Raw genomic sequence first — 13,787 nt, 5'->3', positions numbered from 1 at the left:
TCTATTGCCTGAGACTGTTGCTTAGACAACACAGAATCACCCTCAGCCACACATAGCGATGGTCGACTTAGCATACTGGTACCAGGACTCTAAGGCACACAAACGCACACCTCGTTTGTGTTTTTCGATGATCTCCTTCTTCTGTTCAACCGCAATTTTCTTTTGTGTCCTCTTCGGCTTAACACTAGCCTGTGGTGGGGTCGTTTTTGGTCCCAAAAAAAGCAAAAGTATCCACTCGATAACAAACCACTTCTGCACTTAGTGCACTCAAAGAAAATAGGTATGGAAAACTAGTTCGCCAGCCACCGTGGCGCTGTTCGACCATGTGGTTTGGTGTTCTTCCGCCAAAAACTAGTCCACCAGCCATTGTGGCGCTCTGTGTTTTTCCTGAACACTAGTTCGTATGCCAAGATTATATTCTTATGAATTTAATGTTCGTAAGGCAAAAAGTTTGTAAGGTAGAGCGTTTGTTAATCTGAGGTATCACTGTACCTATATACCGTATATATGTTCGTTTTATTTTCAAAATTTTACATGTGCCACTCGTCCTGTAAATATCAATGATAAAAACACGTATTATTTGTTTCAATACGCGTTGACACAAATTATCCATACGGTACATACAATTTATTGCATATTATTATTTAATGGAATAGAAAAAAAGCTAGGTCACAAGCAGCTCAAGTTTGAATAGATTTTTCATTGAGAAACAAAAAAGGGCATGCATCAAATGTAAGGCAGGCCCAGCAGGTTCTTTTGGCAGCACAATGAATGGAAGCATTTACTCTCAATTGAGAGTGTGTGTAACGTGAGTGCACCAGTTTCTCTCGAGTGACATGAAATGCACTCACGGGCCAGGCATGGATATCATATATACAATACATGGCAGGAAATAGTGAGGATATTACATGAGTGCACCTTGAAAGCTATGTGGACAACAGGACTCTGAATCTTGTTGATATTCATGCAAACACACATTCTTAGTCCCTGAGGGGCTTCATGTTAAATCATCTCTCTCAAAGTACGACTTTCCTTGAAGTCCTAATTTTAATGTTTTCAATGAATAACTTGTAAAAATGTAGGCTATGTAGGCACTTGGGAAGATACTGTATTGGCATGAATTTTAACATTAGATTGAACATACATATTGATTGAATAAAGTTGTAGCTAGCACATAATTGATTTTAAACCATTTTGTGGTGAAATCACAGCTCTGTGGCATCAAAATCAACAATGAACTTTTGGAACTTTTGCAAGACCCACTCACTTAGTATACAGTTGACATCATTTGTTTGACTTGTGCACTGCCGACATAAAATAAAGATGAAGGCAACTGAGGGCCAATTGTTTGTTCATTGCACGGTGCGTGTGGACTTTGGGCTAGTTGATCATGCAATGTCAACATTGAAGTCATAAGACTGTCAAGAAGGATGTGTTTTGCACAATTCTTGGAAGCTCGCGATTTAGCATGCAAAACGGTGTGGTTGAATTGTAAATGAAAGTAAATAATCACAGGATTGATTTTTACGGTCTTGAATTATTATTTTGCTTTGTGTTTTAATCGCTTGCAAATTTGAATATCATCCTTATTTTTATTTGTATTTTATACTGTTTCATTACGTTTCATTTCACCTCAATGTATTTTATTTGTATTTTTTTTATTTGTCTAAAATTGAGTTTTATTATGTCTGTTTCCTTTTATAACATAAAAATTCTAGTGTGAATTTCGTTTTTTTTTTTTTGTGTGTGGATTGATTTTACTCTGAAGATGTGGCAAAAATGACTGAACACGTAAGCAGCGACCTCCCCCTTTTTGCTTGGGGTGTGTTTCGTTCGGGGAAGTATGTAATAGATTACAAGGGGTGTATGTAATAGATTATTTTCCGGTTTTTATTTTTAATCGAAAGGTGTGCCTTGAAGCATCTTCACAAACGCTGACTATTTAATTATTTCCAATGCAGTTTGAAATATTGATAATTAAAAAAATGTGTGTGTGTGTGTGTGTGTGTGTGTGTGTGTGTGTGTGTGTGTGTGTGTGTGTGTGTGTGTGTGTGTGTGTGCGCGTGTGTGTGTGCGCGTGCGTGTGTGTGTGTGTGTGTGTGTGTGTGTGTGTGTGTGCGACCGCGCGCGTTTGTACGTGTGTGTTTGCGTGTGTGTTACTTCCGGATTGAGTGAACGTTGAGCCGCTGCTCACCCGCAGAAAAAAAACTTACCGCGTGACTGTAAAGTGCCCTTGAGAGTTTTGAAAGGCGCTTATCAATGAGATGTATTATTATCATTGTTATTACTATTATTAGTATTATTATTGAAAATAATCATAAAAGTAACCATATTCATAATCATAATTATAACAATCATTATACTATCAATAATAATAACAATAATATCAATACGTCTGTGTAAGCTCTCAGTCGTACAAGTGTGGTTCTTCGATGAGAAGGTTTCTTCAGCCGTCATCTGTACAAATTTGAAGAATAATAATAATTAATAATATCAATAATAACAATAGCCAAATCAGCAAATATAGACATTGTTATTCAGAATCAAATGGTGAGTATAGTTTTGCTTTTATGACTTGCTGTGCCGATGACCATTTTGCTTTTGGGAGCCTTTTACTCAGCACCTTCATCTTTATTAAGTTCATAGAGTTGCTTGTTCTGTAGCCACAAGGGGACATAAGACAGTGTCTTCTTGTGTCGGTCCCAAGCCCGGATAAATACACAGGGTTGTGTCAGGAAGGGATCCAACGTAAAAGATTGGCAAAAACAAACATGCGAATCAAACCTCTGAATATGGAGTACACTGATTCGCTGTGGCGACCCCTTGAAGGGAAAAGTCGAAAGGAAAAGAAGAGAAAGGCAAAACTGTTGCGGAACGGTAATGTCGAGATTTTTATTTTGTAGGATTTCTTCCAGAAGTGATGTTGCCACTATAGCTGAGAGACAGGAAACGGGAAGTGGTGTTGAACGTGTTAGTCATGAGACACCCACTTTTCCTCCTGTCCTCGGGCAACCTTTTCCAGATATTCTTGGGGTCGTTTCCCTATTTTGGACACAGAGTCCTCTCTCGTGCAGCCTATTTGCCACATTTGTCCACCATGAAAAAGACGATGCATTATCAAACCGAGGAGAGAGGAAGCCCAAACAGCACAGATTACCGGATTTATTTTAGTAAGTGCATAACCGCCATTGTTGTATCATAAACACAGCCCCTCACAGGTGTTAATTTAATTAATGGCGGCACAAAGTAATGGGGATTTCATCACATTTCCATGTTTGATGTTATCTGCAACAACAAACTCCAAAACGTTGGCCCGTCGTGTGTTCTACGTGGTATACGACCAAATATGGAGGCGTTTTAAAACGTGATTTGTGTGAGTTGAGGCAGAATAAACATGCGGTTTTTCAAAGTGTGTTTGTCGCAAAAAACAATGTCTGTTCATTAAAATAACGCTAGTTAAAATGTTGTCAGTGTACACGCGACTTTTAAATTGACATATAGCAACCAAAATAGTTCCTATAAATGGTGCCGCACTATATCCTTTATTCTGTTGAATGTGGGGCCAAATTGTGACGTTGGAGATTTCAGCCTTAGGCTTGCAACATTCACGTTGAATTTGATTGAGTTACATTTCAGGGGTGTATTGTACATTTCTCCACTGTAAAACAAATAAAAGATCATCTAATTTGATCTAATCCTCTTCTGTGAACATATAGTTTTTTTTGTCATGGGTTTTTATCACTGAGCTATATGCATTTGTTACCATGAACATGTTTAAAATATGTAATTTTGTTGCATTGTTTGATTGTGCTGTTTGGGCTATTGTCTCCTCCAGAAAATTCAGATGGCGACTACATTTCTCCTTTCCATGATATCCCCCTTATAGCTGAGCCAGAAGAGGTAACCCTCATAATTCTCTCACCACTTTGACTCGCTGGCCACTTTGACCTTGCATAATGTGTGCATTGTGTATTTTTTTCTTGCATCAGTACAATGGTTTGCCAGCCAAAAAGGCCAAGAGGAACGAGAGTGAAGTACGTTTGGTTATTTTTTTTAAATGAAATTCAGCTCCGTATACGCGACATGGACTGTAAATAAGATTTGTATGTTCAGGTGCTCTTTAACATGGTGGTGGAGGTACCCCGCTGGTCAAATGCCAAGATGGAGGTAAGTGGGCGTCACCTCTGAAACCCAAACGTGCACAAACACAGTTTCAACAATTTTCAGATTGCCACAAAAGAACCCCTGAACCCCATTAAGCAAGATGTGAAGAAAGGCAAGCTTCGATATGTTGCCAACATATTTCCACATAAAGGTTACATTTGGAATTACGGCGCAATCCCACAGGTAAGGCGGTCCATTGTACCCTTGTTTGTCGTCCGCGTGTGCTCCCGATAAAGAAAATTTTTTACCAGTACATACTGACGTGGAATTTGCGGTATTTGAGCTTGCTTTTCAGTTAGTTTGGGCGAAATAAATGTTCAGTTTTTTTATATTGTTCATCGGGGAAGACATGGGAGGACCCAAACCACATGGACTCGGAAACAAAATGTTGCGGCGATAATGATCCAATTGATATTTGTGACATCGGCATGCAGGTAAGGACACTTTATTTCCGAATAATTTTTTGGGACGGGTGAGGGGAGTTTTCTGTTAATGACTCTTCTTTTGTTGTGACAATTCCTTTCTCATTTGCCATTGTGTTGCTTTGTCCTGGAGGTGTGCTCTCCTGGTCAAGTGATTCAAGTGAAGGTGCTGGGAATCCTGGCTATGATTGATGAAGGAGAAATGGACTGGAAGGTCATTGCGATCAATGCCGACGACCCCGATGCCAAAGGCCTTAATGGTGGGTGTTTTGTAACCGCTCAGATAACTTAATTCAATTGATAAACAGATCCAACGCAAGCTTGTTTGAGGAAGTGGAGTATGTTACTTATCCCTCCCCCCCCATCCCGTGTGGTGAAACGGCGCTGGCAGTATCATCAAACCAAATTGGAGACGTTTTCATGTTCAACACAACGGTTGCGTACAGTCAACAGTTGACTGTGGGTCTCTTTTAACAGTTGCTCTCTTGAGGTGCAACAAGTTGACACTTTCATCGTTTGCAGGCATTTATTTATTTTATTTTATTTTAAGACATTGATGATGTACGCAAGAGCCGGCCCGGTCATTTAGAGGCCACCGTGGACTGGTTCAGGAAGTATAAAGTTCCGGATGGGAAGCCCGAGAATCAGTTTGGATTCAACGCTGAGTTTCAAGATAAGGTATGCTCACGGATTTAATGCGCAAAACCCGGCATACTGAGGCTGTTGTTTCATTATCCTTAAAGGATTTTGCCGTGAAGATAATCAAGTCCACACATGAGCACTGGAGGGCACTAGTGCAGAAACAGACAAATGATGGCGGCATTGAATGGTAAGATGTCAAGGGGTTGATTTTAACGCATTCACTGCAAGACAATGTGCAAAAATGTGTCCACTCCAGTGCCAGGGTTTTTGGCATTTTTACTCAAATTATACAGAATATTGAATTTTAGGACTACATAAACATTCAATTCAGCACAAGAAGTCTTGTTTCATCTGAAAAAAAGAGTTAATTCCCAAGTTATATGGGTCTGGAGTTATCTGAGCTTGTAATAGGGGCGGCTGTACAAAAGGCAAATGCTGCCGCGTAGTGGGGGTTAAAAACATTGCCAGAGGTCTGACCAGCTCTTTATCGGCACCCACCGCGAGAAAAACCAAAACCTGAACAAACCTGAACAAATTCGGGAAAACCATGTTATGCTTTTCAATTCCCGAATAAATTCAGGAATGGCAGTGAATGGGTTAATGAGCCATTATTTATTATTACTATTATTATTATTATTATTATTTTTTTTTTTTTTTTTAATGTATGTAATTTGTGTCTCTTGTTTTTCCAGCAAAAATGTGTCCTGTTCTGACAGTCCTTTCAAATGCAATGCAAAAGAGGCTACAGATGTGATTGAGTCGGTGAGACTTTCGATTCGCTTTACGTAGTTGTGAACCCGACCACCGTACATCAGTGATCACTCTTAACTTTGATCGACGCAGGCCCCCGCGCTCGGTTGCGGACATCGTATTTCGTCAGACGGTAAGTAGATCGTCATTTAGTATGACGTTTTGAATTCCTCCTCCGCGGATGTGTAATGCCTCTTCTCTACTTGTTCGACTTGCGCAGTGGACAAGTGGCACTTTGTTTGAGTGACTGGGACCACCGAACAAACATCATGGATGCAAACAATCATTGCTGTCAATGGTGCTCAAGTTTTTTTGTGAGCGGTGTCTTGTCATGTCTGGTAAGGATCTATTGTCATCTCTCGAAATCAAACGCCCGGGGAGCTTTGCCATAAATTTACATCTTTATTATTTTTTTAAGTCATATGGAGTCATGCTCTGCATCCAATCATAGATGAAATGTGTTTCGCCTGGCATGGCGTTTCTTTTTTATTCTCATCATCCCATTTTTAATCATTCGTCTTTTGTCCTTATAATCGATTGTCGCTGTAAATTCTTATTTGTGATAGTTTCTCGACACATCAAAAGTCTTACCGGATGGGCAGAAAAATGATCACCTGTGTCACTTGATCCATATATTGATGTGAAACCGTTTAAAAGAGAAGCATAAACACAAAGGTTTGAAACTAGGTGTGTATTTATAATGGTAAAACGGATCATTTTATACAAGTCAAATATTTTTAAATAAATATAAATTTATTGGAGGCAAAGGGAGAGGGAAAAAAAACACCCACACTATGGCAATATCAGCAATGATATAATAACAGCTTTTGAAATAAAACCGCATTCGGTACATTACAATACTTACAGCTGAATACCTATCCTTAATCCAATTGTTTTGGAGCATACTAAGCTTCTGGAGAACAAGGGAAGCCTTAAGAAATCAAACAGAAAAGAAGTGACTTTTAGTGCCCCACCTGCAAAAATGATGAAAATTATGTAAGTACTAGTTGTTTGAACCAAGTACATGCAGTACTCTCGTTATACCCATTAAGTCGTTCAAGTAATTCTCACTGATCGTTTGTAGTAAAGTATGGCGCTGCTTTTTCTATTATTTATTTTTTTTTTTCCTCCTGATGAATTTCTTCAGTCTTCTCACCACAACCTGCTACTGTCGCTGGGCTTTGTACAATGAACACATAAATCGATGTGAATATTACAAAATCCAAAAATATAAATTCCGATATTTGTGGGACTTTGAGTAAACATTGTGTTGACAGAGTGTATACGCATGACAAAAACTTTCCTGGAAAATGTTTTCTTTTGAGATTTGATCATTTGGAGGGGGGAGGCCAGGTTTTCCATGTTGAGAACCTACGGAAATGTAATTTTGGATTTTCACTGTACAATGTGACAAACTCATTTACACCTGTTTTAAATAAAACATTTTGTACTTTATTACATATACATAATTTTTTTTTCATGAAAAAAAAAATCGAAGTGCTTTCAGAAAACGAATTTGTTATAAGATTGGGTTAAAATTGTTGTGATAACATTACAGTCATTCCATTTTATATATATATATATATATATTTATATATATATATATATATATAAAATGAATTAAAAAATAAAGAGGCAAACATACAATTGCTTAGTGGTTATAAATAAATTGAACTATACATAGGCACAAAGATGATACTCACTGCCCTGTAGCGAAAGCAAATAAATTGCCCTTAATTTATTCAATATCATACTTTCCCTTTCGTCACATCAGTGCATATACGTTGTGTTCATTCGAGGGAAAAAAAAAAATCACCCATTTACTAACTACAAAAAAAACAAGTACAGGATTTTTTTTTTCTCCCCTCAAAAATAAAAATCTGTGTGACGTATTTTCAAAAAAGTTGAGCCGGGACACAAAATTCAATGGCACGTCCCTGAATGAGGAAAAAGACAAATAAAACAAACGCAGGCAATAATGTACAGTTTCTTTTTTAAATGTCCCTGATTTTACAGTAACATTAGCAATTCAAATGTTATAGCAGGTAGATAAAACAGTAAGAAATGAACTTTCCCACCTTTTAGGTGGCATGCAGTTAAACTGTAACCCAAAAAAAGAAATATATATAGATTTTTTTTCCTATTGCCAAACTGGTTTTGAGGTATATGGTGGTACTGGTTGGTGCTGTACATTATTTAACAGCCTTCTTCTCACTGCCTAGAGTCTCACATTGTACATATACATATATATTTTTTTATCAGGTTCAATAGCACCCCAGGAAACAAAATGTATTCGAACACAAAGAAAAAAACAACTAATTCGGCTTGAACACATTATTTACAACAGACACACAATGTATACCGGTAATTCCAAAAAGGGAATTTAAATTACTGTACACATCTCACCTGTTTATTTTATAGTTAGATTACAATAATCCAAGAACGAAGCCAACAGCAAGCCAGCTGCCCTTTGAAAGTGACACCCAAGCTGACCCTGTCCCATGCTCCTCAGTGTATAAAAAAAGCACACCAATTAAGCACCACAGACATGAAACTACACTTAATTTTTCACCATTCGGGCTGGTTTAGTCAACTCGACCAAAGGAACATTTTTGCTGACAGTTAAACTGGAAAACGTGGATAGTAAAAAGCCTTTTTAGTAGCACCATTTGAATGGCTCAATATATAGAATCAAAGTTGTGGAAGAAGCACCAGCGCAAAAGTGTTCTGAAGAACATTTGTTGTTGTTTTGTTTGCAGGAATGCATTTACTTTGGGGACGCATTGGGCTTACTTTTGAATTACTTTTGTTATATCATTTTTTTTCTTCTTATGTTTGAGAATCAAGAAGTGCTCAAAATAACACCGACTCTTTGATGTTAATGATATTAAATATTTGCCATTATATCCTGTCATTATTTCATCTGCTGAATTGATTATTGTCTCGAGACATTTAAAAGGCGGCATATAATTAGCACCTTGACATTTGCAAAATTCGGCATTCTATGCCACATTGAAGTATTTCAAAATATCAAATCAAGCCACCAAAGATGAAGCTTTGTTTCCAGTACAAAAAGTCTGTGTGTACAATTGCGAGCACCAGATGTTATAACAGTGAGAATCTTGCAAAACAAAAATAAATAGAGTCCATAATGGGTTCAACAAATAAAGCTCAGTTGTTAAAAGTGTAAAACACCTGAACACTTTGGGTTAGGAGTGTTTGTAGGAGGCCAGTGCTGCAGTTGGTCATAGCATAAATAAAGCACCTTCATTATTTATTGGGTTGTTTTTTTTTTTTCTTCTTGAGGGTATTTTAAGCAAAGTGACTATAAGGTCCCGTGACCTTAGTAAAGGCATATGGAGATGTACTGACATAGGTGTTGGTTGTGCACGATGAAGACCCCTCAACGAGTGCCTTTATAAAACGCTTATACGAAGGCTCTCCAAGATATTCGGATGGCTCCAGATGCTCTCGTTTCGTCCCTTTCTTGTTGCCTTTGCCTGGTGTCCCCTCGCCACCATTCCTGTCGGCATCTTCCTCCTTTTCTCGAGCCTTTTCAGCCATCTTTGCTTCCCACATGGCCAGACCGTGCTTAGCCTCATTCAAATTCTTGTGCTGGTAGAAGACCAAGGATATACGTGTCGGGTGATGGCGGTCCGGATTTTTCAGAGGTGTTGTGGCGTGGAGCTCCCGTTTAGCGCATTCAATGAGCACCGAGCCGTGGCTCGGCGCCACTGCCACTCCACCGATTTCGGGGTCCAAGAAGTTGTGCTCATTGTCTGACCAAATTTCTGGCTTCGGTGGGGTCGGGGGTTTCTGCAGAGCTCCAGGCTCCTGTTTAATACCCGTCACCATGGGACCCCCGTTGAGCAGACCCAATCCCGCTTGTGTCTCTAGGTTTAAACACTCCCCGCTGAACTGACCGCCGAGCATCTTTGGGGTAGCAATACCCATTTCTTGCTTAATTTGCATATGGAATGCCTGTTGGCTCGGGGGGAACATTTGAGGACTCCCAAAGTATGGATTCGGAGATCTCCCAAACTGATTGCCATGACTCCCGGTAGCTGGATACTCTCGAACTCTGTGGGCAGTGGGCGTTCTTGAAAGGGCGTCCATAAAATGAGGGTCGGCCACTCCGTTCGGACTACAGGGGCTGAAGGCTCTCATGGGGTGGACTGGCCTCATGCTGTATGCGTTATAGCCATTAAGTTGTAAACCATGCTCCGCATAATTTTGCGGATAATTAAGCTCGTAATGCTGGTGGTCTGTGTACTGCTGCTCCGAGTACAACACTTGCCGTTGTTGTTGATACATGTCCAGTTGCTTTTGGTTTGAAGCATAGTACGGATGGTAGTTATCAAGAGGTATCCCACCGTTACACTGATAAACAGGGTAAGAATGTTTTGGTCCATCCATGAACGAATTGGGCGCATGGACCGGGGAAGGATATGGGTTTGCTGGTGTTGAGGCTTGATAATGATATATGCCACCCGGCTTTGAGGTGCTTGGAAAAGATCCTGGGTGACCAGAGAACCTGGGATATTTGGCAGCATTTGGTGCACCGGGATAAGAGGTAAGAATGTTTTCGTGCTGTTGATGCTGCAGAGAATGGACTTTGAGGGGTTCGCTCGCTTGATCTGGATGTCGAGAGGCTCCCATAGCACCTGAAATAAATCCGCAAGAATGAGCGGTTCAAAATATGATGCGGTAAATGGACGCAAGTCCATTTTGTGTAACAATCAAAAATGAAAAATGACCCAAGGGAAATAGGTTTTACCTTGCACAGGTGTGCTTAGAACGTTGCTGTCACAAGTCCCGGGTTTTGACTTAGATGGGGTCACTTTCTCTGCCTTATCGTGAGAGTTGTCCATCATGGTGTTCTTGATCGCCGCTGCTTTCTTGGCATCCAGCTTCTTTTGGCGACATGACTTTGCGGGTTCGGCAAGCATGCGCACCTGGCGGCGGAAGGCACTGAGGGCTTGAATGGCACCCAATTTGATTTTTTCCAGCTGACCCTCCTCACTACCATATTCGTCCGTGTTGGCAACTTTGTACAGTGGTAGGACGTGCAGCTGCTCATCTTCTGGTATCTTTCCAATTTCTCTGTTGTCTTCCCTTGTTAATGTACATACCTGTAATAGCAGAATGAGTTATTATTCAGGGTATCCGATCAAAAAAAAGGGGGATTCATTCTAGATATTTTCGTGTTTAGTTTTCTTGCAAACAACACAACCAAACTTGACGCTGTTAACTTACCACAGTGCTTCCCCCTTGCATGTTGTGAAGGTCTCTATGAGCGTGAGCACAGAAATCCAAACATGCAGTAACACCAGAGAAGGGACGTCCTTCTTTAAAACCCAGGCGACAATCAGGAGCTCTGTGTTCATGTTCCACCTGTTTCCGGGAAAATCGAGATTTCAGTCAGAATGTTTCTTTGGAAAGTATTGACTTTAATTAGACCGGGCATGTGGCGTCAGGTCGACTGGACGAACCACACTGGGGCGCCAGAGAGCAGTTACTCCTCTGTGCCGTATTATTACTTTATTACGTTTATTAAATGCCTCTCCATAATGTCCACAAGCTTCAACTTTAGTTAAGGAAATGGTATTAGTCTGCTCAAATGTATACTTCAAAGTCATCTCTGAAAAATCAGATTCGGATCATCAGCATTCCGTCTTGGCGAGAAAGTGGATGTGATGCGGCGGCCGCTAGACTTCACTGAGGGGTTTAGCACCTTACGGGACCTCAAAGGGTAGCACAATCTCCAAGCCTTTATTGTTTTGGAGATGCATATTGTAACAATAATTTATCTTTTCCGAAGCTTGAAGAAATACATTACCTTCCTCGCTTGCATGTCTATCTCTTCCTACAAATGAGGGATTTGGTGCTAGGTCATACACCAAATTCGCGTAATGCCATAGATCAGGGGTCGGGAACCTATGGCTCCCGAGCCATATATGTCTCTTTTGATGATTGCATATGGCTCGCCGATAAATATTACATATTATAATACATATTCTCGTTTTTTTCGTCGTTCATTTCCCGTTGGGGCTGCAGTTGGCGGAAAGCGCAATTTTGATTGGATGACACTGACCTAGAATGGCCGAAAGCGCCATGTTGATTGGATGATAGTGGCCGTCATGTTGAAATAGGTAAACGGCCCTTTAAATGAGCCCAACTTGTGCACTTCAGCGTGAATGCATCGGAGCATTAGAGGAGAGAAAATGTTCTGATTCTAATTTGCAATGAAACAATACCATCGATGAAAGTCGAATGTCAGTGACATTTTAACAAGCCCCATGTTAACGTTAGCATCGACATACTTCTGCGAGAAGTAGATTGCAGATAGCAAGTATGGAAGCTTATGAGCCGTGTGCAGGCTAGCTAGCAGTAACTTCGCCTCTGGACCGGCAAATTGAATTTCATTCCGATCGTTTTCCTGGATTTTTACCAAACACGAGGAACGGAAAACCATCCATGTTAACGGTGAGTACTATCACACAGTTATTTTAAATAATACATTCTGATATTTTGTTGAAAAGTAGCCGCGCGTGCACGCGACCGTTTGTATGTGCGCACGCGCGTGCGTGTGGCTCTCGCTGAAAAACATTTCTAAATATTTTACTTTTATAGCCCTCTTAGTCAAAAAGGTTCCCGACCCCTGCCATAGATGCAGTGTAGCAGTTTGCGTATACTTATACTTATATTATGCAGTCTAGTCTAAAATTGAGACATGTGGCTGTTTTCTGGTGACACGTTGAACAAACAAGTTATGAAATTGACAAAATATTAACCTTCAAAATGACTCCTTGCATAAGGGTAGATCAGATTAAAAAATATTCTGGAACTTTTCTCGACACTGTTTGATCATATGGAAATTAATCTCATCTCATCTCATTTTCCGTACCGCTTATTCCTCATTAGGGTCGCGGGGGTTGCTGGAGCCTATCTCAGCTGTCTTCGGGCACGAGGCGGGGGACACCCTGAATTGGTTGCCAGCCAATCGCAGGGCACACAAAGACATACAACAGTCACTCTCACACTCACACCTCGGGACAATTTAGAGTGGTCCATCTGCCTGCCATGCATGTTTTTTTGAGTGTGGGAGGAAACCGGAGGACCCCGAGAAAACCCACGCGGGTCCGGGGAGAACATGCAAACTCCACACAGGGAGGCCGGACCGGGACACGAACCGGCGACCTCTGCACTGTGAAGCCGGTGTGCTAACCACTCGACTACCGGGCCGCCCTGGAAATTAATTAGTCTTCAAAATTCTGCTATTGTCCGTATTCTGTATGTCTATGCATTTGTCTACAAACTGCTGCATTTCCTTACCTGGTTTCCATAAGCCTCAGGTGCCATATTTTTATACAAGGGGCCCAATAAGGTTGCCAGACTTTGAAAGTTTTGCTCCAGTCTCTCTTCCTGCAAAACAAATATTACCATTGTTAAATATAAAATATTCAATTAGATACACCTCACTTAATATGTAATACTGTTACATTAGTAAAAAGCACACATCAGTGGTAAAATACCTCTCTGACATCATCTCCTTGAAGTTTAAACTTTCTTGGAATTTTACTTCTGGCAAATTTGCACCCGTTGTAATACATGCTCCATGAGCATCCGAAGGAGAACGATGCTCCACACGCATCTGGATTTAATCCCTGACATGCACAGGTCCTCCTGAAAAGGAACAATGACTATTTGAGGTTCTCATATCCATTGAGTGTAAACAAAATTAGAAAGTGTCATAAATTTTAAGATACAAAAGGTAAAAACACAGTATAGGCTTCTACTCTCATCTCC

General features: G+C 40.4%; 2 protein-coding genes across 2 annotated transcripts in view; one reads left to right on the top strand and one right to left on the bottom strand.

Moving 5' to 3' along the window:
- The first annotated feature begins 2,951 nt into the window (after positions 1 to 2,951).
- On the top strand, positions 2,952 to 7,433 carry ppa2 (inorganic pyrophosphatase 2). Its single transcript, XM_089005602.1, has 12 exons — positions 2,952 to 3,170; positions 3,836 to 3,900; positions 3,990 to 4,034; positions 4,114 to 4,167; positions 4,228 to 4,347; positions 4,512 to 4,598; positions 4,720 to 4,846; positions 5,137 to 5,264; positions 5,330 to 5,415; positions 5,921 to 5,990; positions 6,072 to 6,111; positions 6,199 to 7,433. The coding sequence occupies exons 1-12, from the start codon at positions 2,978 to 2,980 to the stop codon at positions 6,219 to 6,221; spliced, it is 1,038 nt and encodes a 345-aa protein (XP_088861728.1). The 5' UTR covers positions 2,952 to 2,977; the 3' UTR covers positions 6,222 to 7,433.
- The window catches only part of tet2 (tet methylcytosine dioxygenase 2), a 26,163-nt gene continuing 18,686 nt past the window's right edge, over positions 6,311 to 13,787 (bottom strand). The window contains exons 6-10 of the mRNA XM_089005601.1: positions 13,514 to 13,664; positions 13,314 to 13,403; positions 11,235 to 11,372; positions 10,756 to 11,110; positions 6,311 to 10,642 (exon numbers count right to left, since the gene is read on the bottom strand). Of these exons, the coding sequence (XP_088861727.1) occupies positions 9,291 to 10,642; positions 10,756 to 11,110; positions 11,235 to 11,372; positions 13,314 to 13,403; positions 13,514 to 13,664 (2,086 nt within the window). The 3' untranslated portion in view covers positions 6,311 to 9,290. The remainder of the gene's footprint in view (positions 10,643 to 10,755; positions 11,111 to 11,234; positions 11,373 to 13,313; positions 13,404 to 13,513; positions 13,665 to 13,787) is intronic.

Source organism: Hippocampus bargibanti, linkage group LG10 (assembly GCF_051943395.1).
Source record: "Hippocampus bargibanti isolate YZ-2025 linkage group LG10, ASM5194339v1, whole genome shotgun sequence".
NCBI classification, from domain to species: domain Eukaryota; kingdom Metazoa; phylum Chordata; class Actinopteri; order Syngnathiformes; family Syngnathidae; genus Hippocampus; species Hippocampus bargibanti.
This window is presented reverse-complemented; position numbering and strand designations above follow the sequence as displayed.